Genomic DNA, 23642 nt, shown 5'->3' on the forward strand with positions numbered 1-23642 from the left:
AAGCAGCTGTCCCGTTTCTCCAGTTCTGCCCCCCACTCCCACTCCCCAAGGACAAATGTTGTCCACTCTTTTAGCAAATTCTTCTGCTATTCACTTTCACATTTGTGCTGACAGATTCATGTTGCAATTTTTGATTAATCAGCTGTTGACATTTACCACTGACATCCTCATCACTACCTCTCCTCTCATATTCCTAAAAGTCATTCTGGATACTTGATTTCCTCATTTCTGGGAAATTCTCTTGTGCTATGTCTTCCATACTTTCTCCCCACTTTGTCCATCTTTCTGGGACTCCTGTAGGTCAGTAGGTGAGCCTTAGCCCTTCTCCTCCATTTCCCCTTCTCTGTCTTTTATTCTACTTGATTTTAGCTTCCAACTGTTCTATCACTTTGTTTTCTCTGCTTTATTTTGTTTGGGTTCTGTGTTTTTCTTTCCAACATTCTCATACTCCGGTTATTTTTTTCATTGTATTCTCTCCTTGTTTTATAGATGTAACACCTTCCCATGTATCTCTCAAGATGGTAAATATAGGGTTTATTACTTTGAAGTTCTCTATGATTCCTACATTGTCTGCACCTTCCCTCTGAGTCCTCTTTTTCTCTTTGTTTTGGGCTCTCTCTGTCATGTTGGAGCCTTCCTCGAACATCTTGTGGCCCCATCCTGTCCTTATACCGAGGACAAGGTACTACAAAACCAGTTGGAAGTGTTATGTGGAGTATTTCATGGACTTGTGGGTTTCACCAGAAGGTTATCAGACTTTCGGTTCCCTGTAAGTGAGTACCTGGGTCTTCTCTGGGGCTATTCAAACTCTCTAGAAAGAGTCCTCCAGCTGCCTGTCCGGGGGTATAGGTTTGCCTGCTGCTGTTTCAGAGTCAGGGGGGGAAAAGGGTTAAAACACCCACAGTTCAGCACGAGTCTGACTTTAGTCCCCGTCTTCTGCCCTCTGCTTTGCCTAGCCTCCCAAGGCCTGACCCGCCAATACTCGGTTCCTCTGGAGAATAAACCTCCAGTGGCTTCCAGTGGCTGGGAAAGCAGGAGAAAGCAGGGCAGAGAAGAGGGATGTGGGGTTCCCAGATGATGTGGGGTGGGGAGGATCTGAGGGTCCAACTGCTCTGTTTACAGACTTTCAATTATCCCCTGGTTTTCAGCCCCAAGCCTGACCCCTGCTCTTGGCTTTTTGGTGTTCCTGGGAGCTGAGCCCCTCAGGGATTTGCAGGGCGAAAGGCACACTGCTGAAAAAAAAAAAAAACCACTGCAGGCAAGTAGCTCAAAGCTTCCCATGTTCTGAAAAATCAGTTGCCACTCCTCCATCCTCCACTTGAATCCCCCTGTCTGCTCTTACCTTGTGTCCCTGGAGTGAACACTTTGTAAATTCTCAAGGTTCACTTTGATGGAAAGAGCCCAATGTTTATCTCTAAAGAGCCACATTCATCTGGAAGCCCCGAGCTTTCAAAAATAAACTTTTTCTCAGTTATATCAGAAAATGTATATTTTTGATGTGTGGATTAGCCATTGGGTGATGTTGGGTGAATGAACAGAAACAAATGAATAAAACATGATTTAGCACTTAAGTTACAAATGACCTTGGTTGACTGATGAACAAAATTTGCTGACAAGATTTTTGTTTTTCCTGACAGAGCCTTGGACATCTTTTGAGAAATTATTTAAACCAAAAAAATCAAAAATGTTCAGAGACGTTATCATTAAAAGCACTGACACAGAATGGAAATTGTGGCTTGCTCCTCCTAATCTCACTCCAGCCCTTACATTTCAGGGTGGGCATGGTGTTCCGGGACAGCACAGCCAGGACGCTCATGAAGGAGCCTGTGTTCTTTCTCCCAAGCCCCACTTGGGGCTCTGATTGATGACGAAACCCCTTCCTCACAGCAACAGCAGAGAGAGACCCTATCCACAATAACTCTATGCCTTTGGCTAAAATATTATTTCCTCCACATGTTGGAGTTCACTCCTGGGAGCGTTAGGGATTTAACCTCCTAAATGCTACAAACCTAGATAGGTATTTAGTCTCACTGTGTCCCCTGAGAGGACTGATGTCAGAGACCAATTTCCAGAAATCTGTAGTCGTCAAGAAGGCCAAGCCCATGGAATATTTAAAACCTCCCACGGCCACACACCATAAATCCGTGTCTCGACAGATCATCCCAGGAGACCATGCTGCACTGGCAGGGCCATCTGACCACGTCTGATGAGGCTGGCTCAGCAAAGCAGGTGGTCCCTGGGTCAGAACCCCACCAGGCATGGCAATCCCTCACCCCGTCAGTCTTCGCTTCCAAGATAGCTTAATTGAAATTGAGCTCAGGCTACAAAGACCTCGGCCTCAGTGACTCAGAAGGCTCTGAAGAGACCAACTGCCTTGTGATAAATAGAAAAGCCAATGCCTGAGAAGCAGGACCTGTCCAAGCTCACACTGACCTTTAGAGGCAAGGTGGACTGGTAACCCAGACTGAAGACCACTGTCCCTTCCCTCTCCCGGAACCAAGTTGTCCAAATGACAGCTGCCAAGGCCCTTATCTGAGCTGCAGTGGGGACAGACCCATGCAACTCAGGTAGCCCCTCAACCCCATTCCAGAGCAGGTATCCCACCTTACCCTGCACAGTCTAACGCCTGGTGGACCCTGGTCAGTTCTACCTCCCTATGAGCTAAAGGCTTGCGGAGAAATCGTTAACACAACCCTGTACATGGGCTATGCACAGATTCTGGGTACCCCCTGCCCTATGAAGGAGCAAACACTGTGCCAAACTCAGTGAAAGAGGGAGAGATGTGGGGTGTATGGCCAGACCATTCAAGATGGCTGTTCTCTTCCTCACTATAACTCTCCTGTTTGACCACACCTTGCTTCACTCACATGACTATCCAACCCTCTTAATTACAGGGCTTAATTAGTAACTGCCTACCTGCTTGCCCCCTGCCCCAGCTGCAAGTTTCCCCAGTAACTAATGAGCCAACCTGACATCAAGTCCCACTATAAATGGTAGCCTCCTTCTCCACCAAGTAGCAAAGATCGTTGTCAAGGCCTGCCTGCTGTCTGCTGTACACAGTGGGTGTCAATCCAAGACCTTTTGCTTAAGATCCCCTGTCCAATAAACCATTGATGTCTCTGCCTCTGTTTCTGGGCTCTTTCTTCAGTCTCAAGGCTGGGCAACTGCAAGATTTGCAGGCCTCTGGGATGCAGCCCAATGAGGGGCAAAGGTGAGCTTGCCTGAAAATGTGTCCACCACACACCCTTATGCTGTTGGGTATGTGGTTTGCCTACTTCCTGTGCTTCGGCTAAACTGATCCTAAAGACCTAAAATATAAATAAAAGATCCCCTTGAACAAGCCTCCTTCACTCATTCAAGCATCTACCATCTCTGAGTCCATAAATCTCATCAGGTGGTGAGAGAGGCCAACAGTAACTTAGGGAATTCAAATGTAACGTGACCATGCTGAGGGTCTAAGAGGAGAAGTAATTGACTGTGGAAACAGAAAACAATTCATTCATCAAGGAGGTCTTCTCACCTTAACTTCCAATGAAGAGTATAAATAGTGATGAGGAGAGAATATTGCAGAAGGAAACAAGATATTACAGAGAGAACAACATGAGGAAAGGCAGCAGGACAGTATGTGTCTGGTGGGGCTGAGGCTGAGAGCCCAGACAGTCTAGAGAAAGAGGAGAAGGAAGGGGACAGAGACTGGAGAGACAGTGTGAGACAGCTTAGAGAAGACCTGGGATTCTGGACTAAGGAGCTCAGACTTTTTTCTCTCGGCAGTGGAAAATCTTTGAAGGTATTAAGCAGGGCTGTAACTTGTGAAGATCTTCAGTCTCCACGAACAACTCAGGCACAAGATGGATGATTCAAGAGGGGAAAACTGGGGGCTAGGAGACCAGGCTATGATTATTATCTGAGCAAGAAATAATGATGGCTGAGCTCAAAGAGGGCTAGGAACAGCAAACAAGAGGAGGCATACAAGAAGCAATTATAATGTAGAATTGAAAGAACTGGGGAAAGAGGGAGTGGGGTTATTGAAACTGATTTAGCGGGGGTGGGGGAGGAGGTGGGTATAGCTCAGCGGTAGAACACGTGCTTAGCATGTGCAATGTCCTGGGTTCAATCTCCAGTACCTCCACTGAAAAAATTAAATTAAAACTTTTTTTAATTTTAAAACTTTAAAAAGGCTGATTTTGATGTTTCTAGCTTTAGTGACTACAGTAATGATAAGTAATCTTACTAGCCAGGATGTAAAACCCAGGAAAAAGGAAAAGAATTGAGTGGAAGCTCAACTTAGGACTTACTGAATTTGATGCACAGGTGACCAATAGACAGGTGGAGATTCAACTCCATTACTAAGGACGGAGGCTTGAGCCAGAGGCCCTCCCTGGGAATTCTCATACTAGTAACACTCAAGCCATGAAATTAGAGAATAACCAGATAGTGGAGAGTGGATGAGAGAAAAGAGGGTTCCAAAGGATGTATTAATTAAATCTTGCCAAGTAACAGATTGCCCTAAATCCTAGTAATTTGAAATAACAGACTTAGCTAGGCGAGTCTGGTTCAGGAGCCTTATAAGATTATAATCAAGCTGTCAGCAGGAGCTGAAGTCATCTGAAGGTTCAACCGGGGCAGGGGATCTGCTTTCAAGTTCACTCACGTGGAAGCTGTTGGCAGGAGGTTTCAGTCCCTCAATGTGTGGCCTCTCAGTTCCTCAAAACATGGCACTGGCCTCCCCTAAGACAGAAAAAGTGGCCAAGGTACTGTCTCTTGGAACCTAACCTCAGGCTGACACACCGTCACTTCTGCCACATCAGTCACCCTGGTACAATGTGGGAGGACACCATGCAAAGGAGTGAAGCCCGGGAGGGGAGATCATTGGAAGCACATGGAGGCTTCCAACCACAGATCACTACCAGGGAAACAGCGAAGAAAGAGGACTCACTAAAGGACACATACGAAAAAGAAAGAATGCAAGCCCTAATACAGATAGGATGATTGCCAGAGGATCGTGTCATAGGGGGTTTTTCCAGAAGGAAGGGAGAGTTAAGAGTTTCAAATGCTACAAAATCCATGAGGTGGAGCTGAATGAGGGCAGCGATCAGGCCACTGGATCTGGTGGTTAGTGACACACAGGTAGAAATCACATTTTAGTTGTTGGACAAGTGAACAGAAAATAAAGAACTCACAGGAAGGAGTGGTAAATTAGACCACTTTCAAAAATCGAAGTGGTGAAGGAAGGAAAGGGCACATATGGTTTGCAAGATAGCTTTTCCCTTGGCTGTGGATGAGTAGAGGGGAGAGGTGGAGGGAAAAGCGGAAGTCACTGGTCCGAGGTCCCAGGGAACACACAAGGACTGCGATTGAAAGCACAAGTGTGAGGATTAACCCCTGTTCCTCCACTGGAAGGAAAGGACAAGTGAGGGGGGATGCAGTTAAGAGGAATGCAAGGGGTTTAGGGGTGCAGGTGTGCAGGTCTATTTTCTACTGCAGATGCTGAAACGGGGGTGTGAGGTGACAGGGCATCTGAGGGGTCAAAGGCTTAGACCAGCTCCAGGGATTTATCTCCAGGGCCAGGCCCTTTCTCTGAGTTATGCCCCTGAGCTTCCTACTGTTTTACTGAAGTTTCCTCACCCCCAACAGATGAAGCTTCATCTAGACCCATATTTCATCTTTTCCTGACTTCTCATGCTCCCCAGAGCCATCCCAAGGCATCTGGAATTTTTGTGCAACTCTTAAGGGTGCACAATTTATAGTTAGCCCACATGGTGGGGAGTATCTGTGAAGCATCCACTTATAGCAACACCCAGAAGCTCTAGACAAGACCCAGGGGGAGATGTGGCCCACCGCTGGGGGCACGCATGCCCATAGACCACCACTGGGAAAGCAGGATGGAGAGTTTCACCAAGCCCCCACCTGCCTCCTGGGATCCAGGAGCAGCGAGGAAATCAACACCCAGCTTCCACCCAAAGCCCTCCTGAATGATCTGGCCCAGGGTTGCTGGGACGTCCTCCTCTCACAGGGGCAGCTTTATGACAGAGGCACCAGCAAAACAGAAGGGGGCAGGAGAGGGGGGCCAAGCGAGACCACTAGACTCAAAGTACCTTCATTTCTGTCCTGTGTGAGCTTGAGCAAATGCACTTAAGTGAACACGCCTCTGCTTCCTCATCTGTGAAATGTGAACAGTAATAAGAGCAGGGTTGTACAGATGGCACTTAGCTCGGCACCTGGAATGCATTCATGTTGAGCAAACACTTGCTGCTGTAATTGTCACTGACATCATCACTAGTTTTTGCAGCCCTGGAGGCAGGGCTTGGATGATTGTAAGTTTCTGGAATCAACCTGCCTTCCTCTGGCTGCAACACACAGGTGCTCTGTTTGGTGTACCATGAAACAAAACCATATAGTAAGGAAAGCTCTGGATGAGCCCTGTCATGGCAAAGAACAGCTACTCCCTTTACCCTGGGCCTTTATGATGCTGGGCCGGGCTGTGCCCTCAATCTGCAGTGTTGTGGGTTCAGTGGACCGAGCTGTGCATTAACAAAAACCTATATAGTGTTGGCCACAGTGCAGTCGGTTTATTTTGTTCACTTACAATATTAGCTCCCATTTCCCAGCATTTGCTCTGGACAGGTACTTCTAACCCAGTTAGACACCTTGTAGACCCATTTTACAGATAAGGAATTTAAGGCTAAAAGAGGATAAGGAACATCCCAGGCCACATGCCTGTTAACTGCAGAGATGAGCTTGGAACCCATCCCCGCTCCCCATCCAGTCCCCACACTGCTTCTCCTCCCTGGCTGGGCATCCAGGGCCCTCAGGCAGGTGGGCAGAAGAGGAACCAGGCAAGGTAGGAAACCCCAGCCCTCTTCCTTTGAATTCTAGGTGGCATCCGTGGAACTTCTCACAGCACTTGTCTGGATTGGTTCAGGAACCAGAGCCATGTAGAATCACAGACTCCTGGATCTGAATCATGCAATCAGGGCTTGAGAACTGCCACAGGGTTGCCCCCCATCCCCCACTGAGTATTCATGTGGGCTCCAAGGAGCTCACTACCTCCCACGATGGTCCCTCCTACCAAAGGGGGAACTGTGGTTAGGACACTTTCCCCTACTCTGAGCTTAAAGAGTCCCCCCTTAACTTCCAGCCCCTAGTGCAAGTTTGGGCTCCTTATGGTGCGACAGAAGTGGGAACTATGCTTTCTTTGAGTGAGATCCAGCTCACACCGTTGTCCGGAGTAGCGGGTCCCTCGCACACGGCTTCTGAAATCTCTGTAATGGGAGACTCCTCTTTTTGTTGCCTGGAGCACTTTTCCACACTCTGGATGCAGGTCCCTCAGCCCCGCTCAGTGCTCTGTCCTTCCCCCTTCTCGGCCTTTCACAAGCTCCCTGGGAAATCCCTCAGTTTCCCCTTCTCTTTATCCTCTGGGCACAGAGGTGACCTCAAGTTCAGGCCAGAATGTCTGGGAGCTTCTCTGCCATCTCAGCCAGCTTCTATTTTGGAGTCTCTGGCCCCTGGTTCCTGGCATTCTTTTCTCTGAATTTTGAGAGGTCTGATCTGGCCCAGCCAGGTTCCTCTTGTCCCAGCAGAGCCCCACAAATCTCTGAATTGGAGTAAGAGGGGTCATAAACTCTGCCAGAGATTTCTTTGCCGTTTCTTGAAAAGGGGCCCTTGCTGGGGTTCCTCCACATTTTGCTCTTGCGACAGGCCCTCCAATCCTCCCACTACCAGCCTGATACCCCCTTTCCATCCCTCTTAGTGGGGAGCCCCAGGGAAGCAGGGGTACCCTGGGGGATGGAAGAGCACTCCTAAGGCTCAGCCCCTTTAGTTCCTGGTCTCTCCCAACCTAGGCCCAGGGCACAAAAAAAAAGGCTTCCTGAGAAAGAGGCAGTAGAGGGAACTCAATTCAGGCACCACCCCCCAAGGCAGGCAAAATGCTCTGAGCTGTAATAAAACCAAAGTCAGCCGGCCTACCAATAAGGAACAGGTGAGTCCAGCAGCTCCAGAAGGACATCCAGTGCCCAGTACTGCTCATTATGCCCTTTGTCGCAACCCCTTATCACCAGGCAGCTGCCCATCCCAACACAGGTGTCTCCAAAGGGAAGGAGTGCCGCCCGTCCTCAGGCCCCTGGTGAAAAGTGAGGGATAAATTGGGAGTTTGGGATTTACAGATACACACTACTATATATAAAATAGATAAACAGCAAGGTCCTACTGCATAGCATAGGGAACTATATTCAATAACTTGTAATAACCTATAATGGAAAAGAATATGAAAAGGAAGATATATATGTATAAATGAGTCACTATGCTGTACACCAGAAATTAGCACAACATTGTAAACCGACTATACTTCAATAAAAAAAATTAACAAACAAGAAAAGAGGGACACTTTCTCAGCGGTGCATTAGTACCTGCCCTTGCCAAGCTATTTAACCAAAATTGCATTGCACGCTCATTCCTAAAGCGAAGTCCATGGGAAATGGAGGCTGTAACCAGGACCAGTGGGCTGAACAGACCCCGCTGACCGAGGACTCCAGGTCTCCTGAGCTTGGAGGCATCAGACAGACAACAAAATCAAGCTGCTGTTAGCAAGGAAGAAGCCTGGCATGGTGTGGGGCCGGCCAGAGCTTCCCAAGGGGCTCAGAGGGGCCCGGGAGCCCCAGTCTGCTGCCCTCAGCCCCCAGCACCTCCACCTGTGCAAGTCAGTGTGTGACCCAGGCACCCAGCACTGTGTCAGGAGGTGGTGGGTGCACAATGGTCAACACCTGTCGAAACTGGGAAGTTCAGAGCTGATAAACAGTCTGCTAACCCAAGAAATAAACACATATGTCAAATTATACCTTTTTTAAGCTTGATCTTAAAGACTCTATGAGCACAGAGGTCCTTAAACTCACTCAAAGCAGGAAGGGAGTGTGAAAAAGGAGTAGTCTTTATGAAATAGTATGAAATCTTAATCAAAGGAATCAATCAAATTAAAATGATTTAAAAGCCAAGGATATTTACTTATATAAATGTGTATGCATCCTCAACAAAGAAAAAAGCAAAACGGACTATGCCTGAGTTTTCTATTATTAGAATTTGGTTTGGGTTTTTTCCCCTCCTAGTTTGGTTGTTTTGTTGTCTACCGCATACGGGCAGAAGCATAAAAGATTTCAGAAAAATGTCAGGGAGGAAAACTACAACTTCCTGTAATTCAGTCCCTGACATGAGTTGGTAAATAAAGAATTCGTAAAAGCCCACCATTGTCCAATTTGAGGAGACCGGCTTCTTGGAGCAGTTCTCAGAATATACTTTGAGAGCCACCAATCCAGCCAAACCCTCTCATTTGTTTTCTGCAAAAGTTACTAAGGCTCACACATGTCTTTGGGTTTCCCCAAGGTCACCCAGTTAATTATTGACACAGCAACTCCCCTCCCAATGAACCACAGTCATTTCTTACATCACTTGTCGGGGATGCATGTGGGGGATAAAGATAGGTCCACGTGCAGCACTGGCCTGAGCTAAGTACGTCTGGTTGGAGTCCAAATCTGCCACAGACTTGAAAGCTTTCTAATCCACCTATACACAGAAGAATAGAAGCTTGGAACTCATTGTAAAAGTTGTTTCTGGGGGTGATTTAAAGGCACATCCCTCTCCCTGATACACACACAGACACAAACCCACATGCACACCATCACCTGCAGACACTGGCTCCCAGACCCTGAATGCCTGAGGTCCAGGTGTGACTTTCTCTGGGCCCTTCTGCTGCTCAGGAAGGGAGGGCCTGGGCTGGCTCCTTGGCTGGCTCCCTCCTCCCAGCCAGAAATAGTTAATTGCCAGCTCCAGGCTGCCTCCAGCCCAGCCCTAATCGGCCTGATCTCAGGCGGCCGCGCCGGGGCCGCAGCGGCTCCAGACCAGGCCCTGGCTGCGCGGAGCAGTAGGGGCAGTCTTCCAAGGTAATAATTAAGCCAAGTGCCTGGCAAGCCAAGGAGGTGAGCCCTATTCACACCTCGGCCAGGCTGAAGTGGCCTGGACTGGTTTGGGAAGGCAGGGCTCCAGAGCACGAGAGCCCAGAGCCGGAGGTCACAGCCTCCCACTGCATACAGGCGACCTGGAGCATCTCGGGCCCGAGCTCCTGCCCTGCTGGGACCCTGCCCTCGCCCCCCGCACCATGAAGCTGCCGGTATTCTGGACTGGGCTGGAATACACCTGCCGGCTCCTGGGCATCACCACCGCTGCAGGTAAGACCCCGCCTCCCAGCTTCCGTCCCCTGTGCACTGGGCAGAGCAGACAGGACTGCCCGAGGCGTGGGAGCCGGCTGGTGAGGGATGGGCAGAAACACCTGGCCACGTCTTCTTCAATTCCTTTCTCAACACCCCAGAAACACTGCTCTTCAGGGCAGTGGCCAGTGTAGCGGAGTGCGCCTGGGGCTGGGACCCAGGAGTCTGATGCTGAATTTCATCTTGGCACCCCACCATCTATGTGACCTTGGGAACCCTCAGCACCCTTATCTGTGAAATGAGCTGAAGGTCAGCCCCACCTCCTCAGGTGCTGTTGTGAGGTGGAGGTGGGGCTGACAGTGAAGGGGTAAAGGGCTGGGCAGACATGAGAATCGAACGCCTCACTGTACGGTCGTGGAAGTGGTCAGTGGAGCACATCTTGTTTTATTCAAACCACAGCCCAGTTCGTGGAGAGAGAATTCCCAGCACACAGGGCAAGCTGAGCTAGACTCCTGGACGTGGAGATCCCAGGCTTCCCAAAAAGTGCCGTGGGTTTGCAGGGAGAAACGGCTCTCCTCCTCGCCCAGCCCGATCTGTTGCAGGGGTGGGGGCTGCTCAGCTAGCTGGGAAGACCGACGGTTAGAGCAGAAGCTGTAAGGCTATAATCCTGAGCTCTGCCATCTCACTTCCCCAGTGCAGGCCTGGGCCCCCATGTGGCCAGGATCTGCGGTGGGAAAGGGAGCAGGCAGCATTCTGAGCCCTTAGCTCTGGTTCCCACAGTCCCCTGGGGACAAGGAAGAGACATCCACTGCTCATCAAGTCCTTCCCACCACTATCCACAGTCTTGGGCGTGGGTCTTGGAGAAAGGGAAATGGCCGGCAACTCAGACTCCAGCAGTGCTGGTCCCCATCCCAGCCCTGTCAATTGCCCGTGTGTGACCTTGGGAGAGCCCCTGGGCCCTCTGGGATGGTGCTTTCTGACCTGTAGGTTAGAGATAACCAGACCGGCTGGCCAGGTGTTTTGGAGGATCAGGGATGCATGAACTGGCAGAGCTATGTGGAACCAAGGATGTGACCATCTTGGGAGAAGCCCCCAGGGCATAATTCAGAGCTAGGTGAGGATCTGTGTCCTGCCCAGGGCGCAAGGCCAGGCTCACTGAGCTGCTGGCCAGAGGTCTCTTCTAGCATTTAACCCTGAGTTAGCACAGGAAAGACTGTTGTAGATTGTCCAATTACACCCCCCTGTAATGAGATGGAGCACCTACGTTCAAACAGGGGGTGGTGACCCTTGCCCAAGGTCATGCTGCAGGTCCGAGGGACAGCCAGCCTGGAACTCTGGTCCCTCAATTTTTGAAATGGCCAAGATTCTGGCCAAAGAGCTCTCTCTTCCTAGGGCAGGAAGCCCCTCCCAGTGGGCACCAGAAAGGGTCTGGAATTGCTCTGCTGAGGGTCCTGAGTGAATGAACTGATGGGGGAGCCCGCTCCAGCCCCTGTCAGAACCACCTCATTACCAACGTACACCTAAGGGAATGAGCTCCAAGGCCCCTAACTGCCCATCCTGGGGAGGGGAATTAGCCCCAAGTAGGGTTTCTGGGTGTGGGGTTCGAGTCCTCATCTACCGCTGTTGACCTTGACTCCACCCTGCCCTCCACTAAGCCTTGGCTTCCAAGTACGTAAAACACACCACTTTCAGCTGTCAGATATCACGGGGACAGGCCCCCCGCCACACTCTGCCCGGAAGGGACGCCTGGCTCCTGTCAGGAAGCTGTTTTAAGAGGTATATAAACTTCGAATGGATTAGCTAAAGACAGTTTAAAAGTCTGATTTATCTCAGCCAGTGGAAGGGTCTGCATCCACACACACATACACACACACACACACACATACACACACACGCAGGCATACCACTTCTCTTAACCACAACCCTTATCGCAGTGGGGAGGGCCACTGTTCATGCTGAGGATGGGCCTCCCCCTTGGTTTTGATATAGGATCCAGGCTAAACATAGGGCATGAGTTGCCTTCTAATGGCCCGGCTTTCCAGTAACCGTGTCTGGACTTTCTAGAGCACTGGGACCAGGTGGGAAACCAGAAAGAGGGGCTTTAGTGATCTTGAGAAAATCTCGAGTTTCTTTCAGCATCACTGAACTTGCTGGCCTATTTCCAGCGTGGAAGATTTGCAAATTCCTTATTCTCTTAAGCCTCTTTTTTGTTGTTGTTCTTGAAATCCTCTATTGAGAAGTCCAGGCCTCATTTCCAGAGGCACCGTGGCTAGAGAGGAAATCAGACTTGAGACAGAAGCTGTCACTTTGCAGAAACCCCAGGAGACCTAAGCTAACCCTGGTCCTTCAGGGGGAGGCGTGTACGGTTTCCAGAAAGTAGGAAAAGCAAGTGACCCAAGGTTGCCTGGAGTGTCACCTGCAGGGACCAGGCAGCTCCTAATCCAGCAGCCCCGCCCCTGGTCCCCCTTCTCCTCTGCACACAGATCTGAGGCTGTCGGCAGTGCTGAAGGCACCAGGCCCCGGGAACATGCACCAGGAGGGTGAGGCTGAGCGGCTGTGGCCAAAGACTGCCCTGCACAGGTGCTGGTTGGCTGAGCCCATCTCTTCCTCCCCATTCAGCCCCTTTAAGTGCAACTTCATTAGGATGTCCTTGGTCCCACAGGCCATTGCAGTCCCACCCCCATGTCCAGCCCACATGAGTGGGCACAGAACACTGTCATCCCCAAACAAGGGTAAATGGGCCTTACAGATTGCTCCCAGGCAAAGGCGTTTTGAAAGTTAGAAAATTCTCTCCTTCTGAATCAATCATAAGGTTTCCATTTCATCACAGACCTATCCTCTCCATCTGTCTTACACTTGGCTGGTGTCATTCAATGGCAAGATGTTCCTGGCCATGGAAGGCATAGGGCATCCCTCTGTTGCTGAGATGTGGCACCAGGAGCCACCCCAAGAGCAGACACAAGCAGGGAACTGCACACGGACGGGGAATGTGCCACACTTCCCTGTGCGGATGTTGGACACCGACATACATCCGTCCCTCCAAGCAGGTTCTCACTGAGTCCACCTGAAGACAGAACCATGACATCCCAGGCTAGAGACTCAGGCCCCAGGAGAGGCTCAGCCCTGTGATTTGTTCTCACTGTGGGTAACTGTCAGGAGAGGGGGGACCTGGGAAAATGAGTTTAAACTGAGATGGGAGCACTGAAGCCCGGGGCACACCTCCTCCATAAAATGAGAGAACGAGAGCCTGTCCCATGGGATTGGCCCCCCTCCTGTGCTTGGAAGGCAGGGCTGTCTTCCCTTTGCACTTCCTCTGCCCTCTTCTTCCCCGACGGTAGATCTCCATGAGCTTCCCCTCTGCTCCTCAGCCCTGAACAAGCCCATGGGAGGAGGATGAATGGGAGGAGGATGAAAAGAGATCCCTGTGTCAGGGGAGATGGTGCCTCTCCGAGGCTTTCAGATCTGGCTGGAGTGTGGAAAGAAGAGGGGAGACTCATTTCCCCAGGCCCTGACCCTGGAGAGAAAGCCGTCTCCTCACAGCTGTGTCCTCGCACCTGGACGGTTCTGGGCCTCCCCTAAAAGAGGAAATGCCGAGGAAATGTCTCCAGGCCCTGTGGGGAGGCCTCCCAACTTTCCTCAGAGCAAACGCACTCATACTTAAGGCTTCTCGCTGCCAACCCTCAAGGGTGGTTTTTTTTTTTTTTTCAGCCTCTACTCTTGTTGTAAAAGCTGATAATAAACATCATGACTTGGGGATTTACCATGAACCTAGCTCAGGGCTACATGTTTTAAATGTAGTGTTTCCTTTCAACCCTTTGAAGCACCATCACGCCCTCCTCATCCCCACTGCACGGAAGAAGGAGCTGAGGGTCAGTGGGGTGAAGACCTGGCTCAAGCTCTCACAACCAGGAAGCGAAGAGGCAAGGTTCCCATTGACGACAGTCTACTCCTGTGATCCTCCTCTTAATCAGTACGCCTTCTACCTACATCAGGCTGAAAGACATGCCTTTGTATGTCTTGATGACCACGGGATGTAGAATGCAAAACACACAAAGCGTACCCAAAAGGCTGACTGAGGACCTCCCGAACAGTCTAGCGCCCCCACCATCAGTCTGTCCTGACCTCACAGCCTCAGGCAGGTAGTGTCATGAGAGAAGACACAGTTACATGGAAGCGAAAGAAGAATGACCAGGCATTTCCTAAATCTAAAGACACTGATATGTTTTTTAATCTGTAATATTATATGATCCGTTTTTTATTGAATGACATATTCTTTAAATTCTGTAATACTTCACAATTTTCAGAAGTTTCACACACGTGATTTCATACAATCCCAGAATAACCCTTCTTCTCTTTTTCTCTACACCTAGAATGCCCCTCCTCTCCCCAGAAGGCCCCTCTCCCTTCCCCTTCTCCCCACTGCTAACCCTTAGTTTATTCTCTGAATCTGTAAAAACACTGATCTTCGATCCAGCAGTTCATTCCCTGTCTCTGAATGATTGCCATCATGCTTTAACTGACACCATCAAGACCATCTCCAGCCAAACCCACTCCTGGACCTCAGCTGGGGACAGGTAAATCTGCACGCATTTCCAAAGGGAATTACCACAGTAGGACCTTCCATTTGTGGATCCAGAGGGGCATGACTGACAACATGCTCTAAGTCGTTACCTTGCTGCAGACCTACTAGGGTCTGTGAGGGCCAAGTGCTGAGCTTAATCCCATTGTACAAATGAGGAAACTGAGGCTCAGAATGTTTGGGTAGCTTGGGAGAGGTGACACAGCCAGCAAACAGCAGGTCTGGTATTGGAGCTCCAGTTCACCCACTCACAGGGCAGGGATGCAGTGAAACATCCGTGGGCTTTGGGGACACAGCTCCAAAGAGAAGGGTACCACCCAGCACACAAGGAAACCAGCTGGACTTGAGACAAAGCCAGTTTAAGCAAGCCCTGCTTGTCAGGCTAACATGCTGTTTCTTGCAAATCAACTACTTTGGATCAACCTGGAATCATTTAGGAGTTTTATTTTGTTCCAGGTTTTTAACCCATTAACCTCATCTCTGCATAAAGGATGGAGCCACATTCCCAACAGCCCCGCTCAAATGGACACATGGCTTATCAATATAGACTAGAATAAAAGAAGCATTTAAACTCAGCTGTTCTCATTATTTTTTAAAGAGTACAGCAAATGCATAGTTTGACTTTAGCCCTATTCAAAGCCTTTAAAAAAAAAAAAAGAAAGAATGCTCTGATGCAATCATCTTGGGCCCTCCATGCTAATTTCCACCCTTCTTAAATGTGCATCCCTGTGACCACCTCCTGCCATCTAAGGAATCTTTATGCACTCCAGCACATCCGCAGGGGGATTTATTACCCAAGCAAGACCACATTGCTTTCAGATCCTGTAAGTGAGTGTTGACTGTTTTCCAATCTGATTGTTCCAACGAGCAATTAAAACATCTCCACCTCTAGATAATATAATTTGGTTCAAGCATTCCTTTCTTGACTTCTTTGTGCCTGCTTCCTCCTTCTTAGATTTAAAACAAAAAATCTAGAAGTCCACCTAGGATTCATTTATCTGGTGAACATTTGCTGATTTCCCACTTTGTGCGATGTAGACACATAGATTAGGATGGGATGACCTCTGCCCTGGAGAAATGCATGATCTGACCAGGCAGACAAGCTAGTAAATATACACCTCAGTGCCAAGCATTGCAGCATAGTGTTTGGGAGGGTGAATTTGTGTCCTTCTCTATCACTTAGTAGATGTGTGTCCTTAGGCATGTCACCTGATCACCCTAAATGTCAGCATTCTCATCTATGAAATGGGGATAACAAGTGTATCTACCCACCAGGGTTGTGAGCATTTAGTGAAACAATGACAAAGACAGCGAACTTCCTGGCACATAGATTCTCACTCAGCGCTGGCTAATTTGAGAGGAATGTGCTGGACACAGGGACTGCGCAGGGTGAGTGATTGATAGGATCTTCTTGCAGGATGGAAAAACAAGAAAGATCAAAGGAACTGAACAAGGTAATATGTGACCCTTGAGGCTGGAAAGGGAGGAAGGGGCTAGACTGTGAAAAGCCTTATGCTGAGTAACACTTTTCTGCACATTTTGAGCTTGGGTCATTAAGATCATCCCACAGTACATTGGTTACTTCTACACCACATGTAGTGATGAAACCAGAAAAAAGATGGTAGCCTCATTTTATTTCTCATGGGCTGACAGTTCTTTTAAGAATTTTCCTTAGTTCTGTGCAACCATCTGTAATCAAAAAGAAATGTAGTCAGAAATAAGTGACTGACACTGGGGAGATGGAGCCCCTCCCAGGGCTTTCCCCTGAGCCTTCCCAGATGCCTTAGGCCAGGTCAAGGTCAGATCTGGTAGGTTCGGCTTGGATAGACAGCATTTGCAGGCACAGTCATGGTTTTCTAGCACCAGGAGAGCTGCCATGTAGAAGAGCAGATGCATTCTCTTTGAAGGCAAGAAAGAATAAGAAGCAAATAACTCGGCCAAACACCTTGACCTGAAATCAAGACCTAGAAGAAAGTTGCCCTGTATGTCTCTACAAGGGAGATGCTTTTCTGCACTAGTCAATATCTTCAGCAGTGTCAGTGAATCCTGAGAGTCTGTAGTCCCTCCATGTAAATGATGTCATCAGCAAAATGTGGTGTATCGGCCCAGATGGTTTCATAGGTGAATTTTATAGCATTGAAAGAAGAAATAATATCTATGTTACACAGCCATTCCAAAAATTTGAAAAGGTGGGAGTACTTCTCAATTCATTCTTTGAACTAGCATTATTGTGATACCAAAACTAGACAAAGATGTCAGAAGAAAAGAAAATTATAATATCCCTCTTCAACATAAATGTAAAAGTTCTAAATGAAGTTCTCATAAATCAAATGAAAATATATAAAAATATATAATATACATAACCAAGTACAATTTATCCCAGAAACATAAGGTTGCTTTAGTATTTAAAAATCTATTTATGTAATTGATCATATTAACAAACTAAAAAAGAAAAGCTATATTATTATCTAAATAGATACAGAGGAAGCATTTGACAAAATCCCACATTCTGGAATGATAATAACTATCATCAAATTATTAATAGAAGAAAACTTTCTGAGCCTAACAAGGCCACACAAAACCTACAGCTACTTACAAATAAAAGACTAAATGAACAGGAAAAAAAAAAAAAAGAGGGGAAAAAAAAGACTGAATGCTTTTCTCCTAAGATTGGTAACAAGACAAGGATGTCCTCTCTCACTATTTCTAGTCAGCATTGTACTAGAGGTTCTAGCCAGTGCAACAAGGCAAGAAAAAGAAATAAAATTCATACACCTTGGCAAAAGGAAGAAAAACTTACTATTCAAAATCTGATGGAATCTACCAGAAAAGCTACTAGAAATAATAAAGGGTTTAGCAAGGTTGTAAGACACCTATAGACAAGATCACTATACAACAATCAATTGTATTTCTATGTACTAGCAACAAAAAATTAGAAAATGAAAAATTTTAAATACATAGTAGCATCAAAAATATAAAATACTAAGGGAGATGTGTGACCCAAAAAATGTCGGGAAAAAAAAACCTATATACTGGAAACTAAAAAATATTGCTGAGAGATAGTAAAGAAAACCTAAATAAATGGGGAGATATATTTTATTCATGGGTCAGAAGACTCAAGATTAAGGTGTCAGTTTTCACCAAAATTGCTCTACAGTTTAAATGCAATCCCAGTCAAAATCCCTGCAGAGTTTTTCTTAAACATTGACAGGCTGTCTCTACATTCCACCTGGAAATGCAAAGGTGCTAAAGTAACCAAGACAACTTTTTTAACAAAGAGCAAAAATAAAAGGTTAACACCACATGATTTTTTTCATTTGTTAGTTTTATCAGGTAGAATTGTTAAAATTTGACCGCACATATACAATATATTACATGTAAATATATATATATACAATATAATGCACATTTTTTTAGTTCACATATATGTACTGATCATTGTTTCTAAGAACAGATTAGAGGTTTGGCTTTTTAAACTTACATAGTTATCAAAGCAATAAAGCCAACCACAAAATAAGAATCAACAGAATGCAGTAATCCAGTCATAAAGGACCATCAAATGTGCTTATGCATATTCAAAAAATGAATCATCTAAGTTATAAATAAGTAGTTCATTTGTGTTTTTTGTTTTTTTTTTTTTTTTTTGGATTCCACATGTAAGTGGTATAGCATTTTCCTTTCTCTTTTCAGTTCACTTCACTTAGAATGATGGTCTCCAGGTCCATCCATGTTGCTGCAAATGGCATTATTTTATTCTTTTTCATGGCTGAGCAGTATTCCACTGCATATAATACCACATCTGGTACAACATCCAGTCATCTGTTGATGGGTAACACTACCTGACTTTAAGGCTTCTTAAAAGTTACAGAAATCAATACAGCATAGTATCAACACAAAGAAAAACAAATAGATTAGTGGAACACAAGAGAGTCCAGAAATAGACCTAGTCCTATATGAACAACAGAGTTTGACAAAAGTACAATGGCAATTTAGTGCAGAAATTATTTTTTTCAACGAATGGTATTAAACAATTGAATATCCATTTACCAAAAAATGAACTTCTATCTATACTTTGTATCATACAAAAAAATGACTCAAAATGGTTAGACCTAAATGTAAAACCTAGTCAACAGGATAAAACCTAAGTGAAGCGATAGACAGAGATTTTTTTAGATACAATATCAAAAGTTCAATCCATAGAACAAGTTGATAAATCGTATACCTTCAAAATTAAGAACATCACTCTTCGAAATATAATGTTAAAAGAATGAAAAAACAAGTCAGCAAAGAGACATGATGACAAATAAACACATGAAAAAGATGTTCCATGTCAATGGTCATTAGGGAAATGCAAATCAAAACCACAATGAGATATTACTATATACCTATTAAAATGGCTAAAATTAAAAAGACTCACCATACCAGATGTGGAAATGTTGGCAAGGATGCGGAATTCTCAAATGCCACTGATGGGGATGTAAGATGGTACACTCACTTTGGAAATGGTTTGGCAGATTCTTAAAAAATTAAAAATACACTTACTACATGATCCAGCCATTTTACTCCCAGGTATGTACCCAAGAGAAAAGAAAGCATATGTCCATACAAAGATTATACATGAATGTTCATAGCATCTTCATTTGTAATAGCCAAAACTAGAAACAACCCAAATGCCAATCAACAGAAGAGTTATGAACAAACCAAGGCATATATATCCACACTACTCAGCAACAGAAAGACATGAACTATTGATACATGGTACAGCGTAAATAAATCTCAAAATAATGATGATGAATGAAGGTAGACAGCAGGAAAAGAGTGCAAATTGTATGATTTCATTTGTATAAACTTGTAGAAAATGCAAACTAATCTCTAGTGATAGAAAACAGATCAGTGGCCCCTGGGAGTAGAAGGAAGGGTGGGAGGGTAGGATTACAAGGATGTGAGGAAACTTTGGGGGTAGCAAATATGTTCATTATCTTGATTAGAATAATGGTTTTGCTGGTATACATATATGTCAGTACTTATCAAATTACACACTTTAAGTATGTGCAGTTTGTTGCATGTCAATTATACCTCAATAAAGCTGTTAATAGTGGATGTATCAGTTAGTTACCTATTGCCAAAATAATGCTGTGTAACAACTGCCAAACCTTAGTAGTCTACAGCAATAAGCTTTTATTTTTCACACATTGAGCAAGGAGGCTAGGCGGTTCTGCTAAGTTGGCTGGGTGTTCTCACCTATCTGAGCTGTTGGTTTGTCAGACTGAACTTGGCAGGGATGGTAGGGTTCCTCATGCCCCAGCAGGCTGGCCTGGACACATGCCCATGATATTGGCAGAGGCACAAGAGAGCAGGTCCAGCTCACAAGCCCATTTTACCTCTGTGCTTGCCTGGTGCCTGATAACAACCTGTGGCCCAAAGTGAGTCACATTGCTGAGCCCAGATTTAAGGACTGGGGAAACTGGGACTGCCAAGTCACATCACAAAGAGGGTGGATACCAAGGGGAGGGAGCTTTGGGGGCATCCCTGCCACCCACCACAGGGACTTCTACCGGCCAAACAAAATAGACCTCTTAGATGGTCTACTACACTCGATGGTAGAAAATTTAGCAGACAATGAAGACTCTCTTGCCTTCAGGAAATTCTCCCAAAACAGGCTGGTGAGAGGTATTGGAGTGCACTGAGCATCTCTCTATACTCTAAAATCTCCTCTAACTAAATATCTAGAATTTCCTTCTATAAGATCTTGGCCTTTTCTCACAGTGTCTCTGGCTCAGAAGTGTCAGTTGAATGGCTCTCAGTAAACGTCCCTGCCAGGCTTAGAATCTGCCACTCCTCCTGAGTTAAGAAGCCTCCAGCTACTCCCTTATTGTCTCAGTGGAGCCTTAGCAACTGGTTCTGACATCTCCATGTTCTTAGAAATGGTGCAAACCTAGCTTTCACGTCTACAGTCAGCTGTGACCCTTTCTGAACTTAAACCATCCCCAGCCGTTGTCATCAGGTAAGTGTGTCCCTACCTGAGATGTTCCTACAGACACTAAGACCAGTAGGAGATACGCCATAACTGGGGAGGAAGGACAATAAATACAACACGAGGAGTTCCAAGGTGCCCTCAGTAGCAGTGAGTGTGACATCCTCAGCCAGCCGCCCACGCATCCAGGACCAAGACCATGGCCTAGCATGGAAAGCCAGTTAGCGTGGCCTCTAGTGACTTCTGTGAAGTGGCCTATGTTGCCACCAGGGTCCTGCACTGAATGCAAGACAGGTGTCAAAACTCAAGTCAGTGATGGAGTCAGAACAGATCAGCTACAGCCAAACACAAGGTCGGCCCTGAGGCCAGAAGCCCTGAGGAGAGCCCCTTAGCCATTAGCACCATGGACTGGCCCAATCCTCAGGAGCACATGGGCCACTAGCTGGCTGCACAGAGGGCCTTACTCATGAGATATTGAGGTAAATGGAGCTTTGGACCACGTATCTCCCAATCGGGCCTCCAGAAGGGACCTGAGTCAAGAAAATCAATGCACAACATCAATACGTAGAGCTCTTTAGCTACAATAAAAGCACGTGTTAATGGAAGGAAAGGATAAAAATAGACCCTCTCGTTCCCTGAGACTACTGATGGGAACAACCCGCCTCTCCTAATAATTCTATTAGGCGTTGTCTACATTTGCTCAGTACTCTACAGTTTACAGAGGCTGAGGCTGAAGCCAGTCATGCATGTTTCATGATCCTCATTTTCTGGAAAAGGAAGCAGGCAGGGGAGTTTTCCTCTGCCTGAGGAGCCAGGACTCTGCTTTTCTGATCAAGCCTCACATTCTCTCTGCTACAGCCCAGCACCCTTGTGGACTTTGTGTAGATTTCATCCACCCACACTCTGGACCAGAGTTCCAGGATGCCCAGGAAGATGCTCCAGTGTCTGCCTGGCCCAGGCCTGCACCAGGGGCTCTTGGTCCAGAAATTCTGATACCTGCTAAGCCTGAATTAGAACAAATAGCTCAGGAAGGCATCTCGGAAGAAAATCCCTGTCCTCTGAAAGAAAAGACTATGCCGTGGTTGGATGCAGCCCAGACAGGAGGGACAGAAGCTAAAGGAAAGGGGGCGAGAGGAGGAGGCCAGACTTGTCCACAAACGCTGGTGCTAACCAGGCGCCCGTACAGGTTGCCCTTCTGGAGACTGTGAGGGGAGGTGAGATGGAGGGAGGGATGGGGCAGACTGTGCTGGGGTGGGCCTGTGATATGTTCTGTTGGGCCAGGACGAGGAGCAGAAGGATCCTAAGGGACAGATAACAGGGAGGGATGGAAGGAGTCTACAGGCCACTCAACCGGGGTGTCAAAGTGGTACATCAGGCCCCACCCAGCTACCTCCCTCCCTCCCACTCCCCCCGCCGGCCTGCAGCATGGAAAACAATACAGCCCACAATCCAAGGGCAATTCTTTCTTATAGAGAAGTTGTTACAAGAAGACCTTGATTCTGGGGACATGTATGGTATTTGTTCCCCTGTCTCCATTGTCAGACTGTCAGCTGCTCTGTCCCCGTGCCCAGCTCAGGGCAAGGGCCGCAGGGTCATCTGTTGCAGTGAGTGGCTGATGGAGGTTGGCCCATTTTGCTCTGAGCTAGAACCTTGTGAAACCGCAGGAGTCAGGAAAAAAGAACAGTCTCAGAAAAGCAGCCAGGAGATAGCAAGGAGCCTGGGCAGGCAGCTACTGGGCAGAAGCAGGCAGACAGGCAGATACAGGGGACAGAAGGAAGGACTTCACATGGGTCACCATTGCCTCAACGTTGCCTGGTCTGCCTCTGAGAACATGAGCCCCAGGACTGGGAGGGTCAGACAAGTGACCCCTTGGCCCTCGTGTCAAAGGGCCTTATGACCTCCCATGAGAATCCCCTACGGCTCTCCTGGCCTGAAGAGTCATGTCCCTGACTCCATGCCCCCTGCTTTCCTCCTCCAACCACGGGGCACCCCTCTGTCCCCTGGGCTTGCAGAAGCCAGCATGTTTATTGTTGGTTGAGAGCTTTGGGGAGGGTGACCGCACTTCCCTTGGAGGCTGGGAAACTTGCCTATGCTGGAGTCAGAGGGAGGAGGGAGGCACATGCCATGTCAGGCACAAAGCCCTGTGTTTCAGATGCATTATCTTCTCCAATCCAAGCAACAACTCTGGGAGGTATAATTATTTTCTCCCCATTCCACAGATGGTAAACCCAACTCAGATGAGTTAAGTACTTACCCACAGCGACCCAGGTAATAACACACAGAACTGAGGTTCCAATCCAGCTCTCTCTTTCCCTACTGTTACTCTCGATTGTTGTTGTTGTGTTCTTTTTAACTGCAAACCAGCACTGCCTCTAGAGTGTTCCTGAAATGCACCTTTGACTATTGACCCTTTGTTTCAGTCAAAACACATCAAAATAGCTCTCCATATGCCAAAGGGGTACAAATCAGGGAAAGTAAGTTCCCAAGACCCTTTCCTGCCATCTGCTGGTCACCTGCCAGAAGTGCATGCAAATCCACAAGACCACCCAGGTGAAGGAAGGCCCTGCCTCCCAGGAGAAGTGAATGAGCATAAGCACTAAGCCTTGAGCAGAAGACCCCTTCCCCAGGCAAGACCTTTCCCCCGGTTGGGCTGGATCCTTGTACCAAAAATTCGTGATTTCATTGAGCACCTGTGATGTTTCTGGCCTTTAACTTATTGAAACCTCAGAGAGATTGGCTCAACTATTCACTGGCAAATGTGAGACTGAAAAGCAGGACCTGACTGAGGCACCCATGACTGGTTTGTGGGTTGGTTGGTTTTACTTACAGTCTCTGTGCCTCCATTTCCTCTTCTGTAAAATGAGGGTAACATAGTACTTTCACATAGGACTGTTGT

The 23642-nt window shown here is 47.2% G+C and overlaps 1 protein-coding gene and 1 long non-coding RNA gene across 2 annotated transcripts in view; one reads left to right on the forward strand and one right to left on the reverse strand.

Annotated features, from left to right (window-relative positions):
* LOC135321812 (uncharacterized) overlaps positions 1–9311 on the reverse strand; it is a 35539-nt gene extending 26228 nt beyond the window's left edge. Inside the window, exons 1-2 of the long non-coding RNA XR_010381899.1 lie at positions 9235–9311; positions 7966–8119 (exon numbers count right to left, since the gene is read on the reverse strand). This is a non-coding gene — a long non-coding RNA (uncharacterized LOC135321812). The remainder of the gene's footprint in view (positions 1–7965; positions 8120–9234) is intronic.
* A 186-nt stretch (positions 9312–9497) lies between these two features.
* TMEM72 (transmembrane protein 72) overlaps positions 9498–23642 on the forward strand; it is a 29082-nt gene continuing 14937 nt past the window's right edge. The window contains exon 1 of the mRNA XM_010974633.3: positions 9498–10214. Within this exon, the coding sequence (XP_010972935.2) occupies positions 10145–10214 (70 nt within the window). The 5' untranslated portion in view covers positions 9498–10144. The remainder of the gene's footprint in view (positions 10215–23642) is intronic.

The sequence above is a fragment of the Camelus dromedarius genome, chromosome 8, assembly GCF_036321535.1.
Source record: "Camelus dromedarius isolate mCamDro1 chromosome 8, mCamDro1.pat, whole genome shotgun sequence".
Lineage (NCBI taxonomy): Eukaryota > Metazoa > Chordata > Mammalia > Artiodactyla > Camelidae > Camelus > Camelus dromedarius.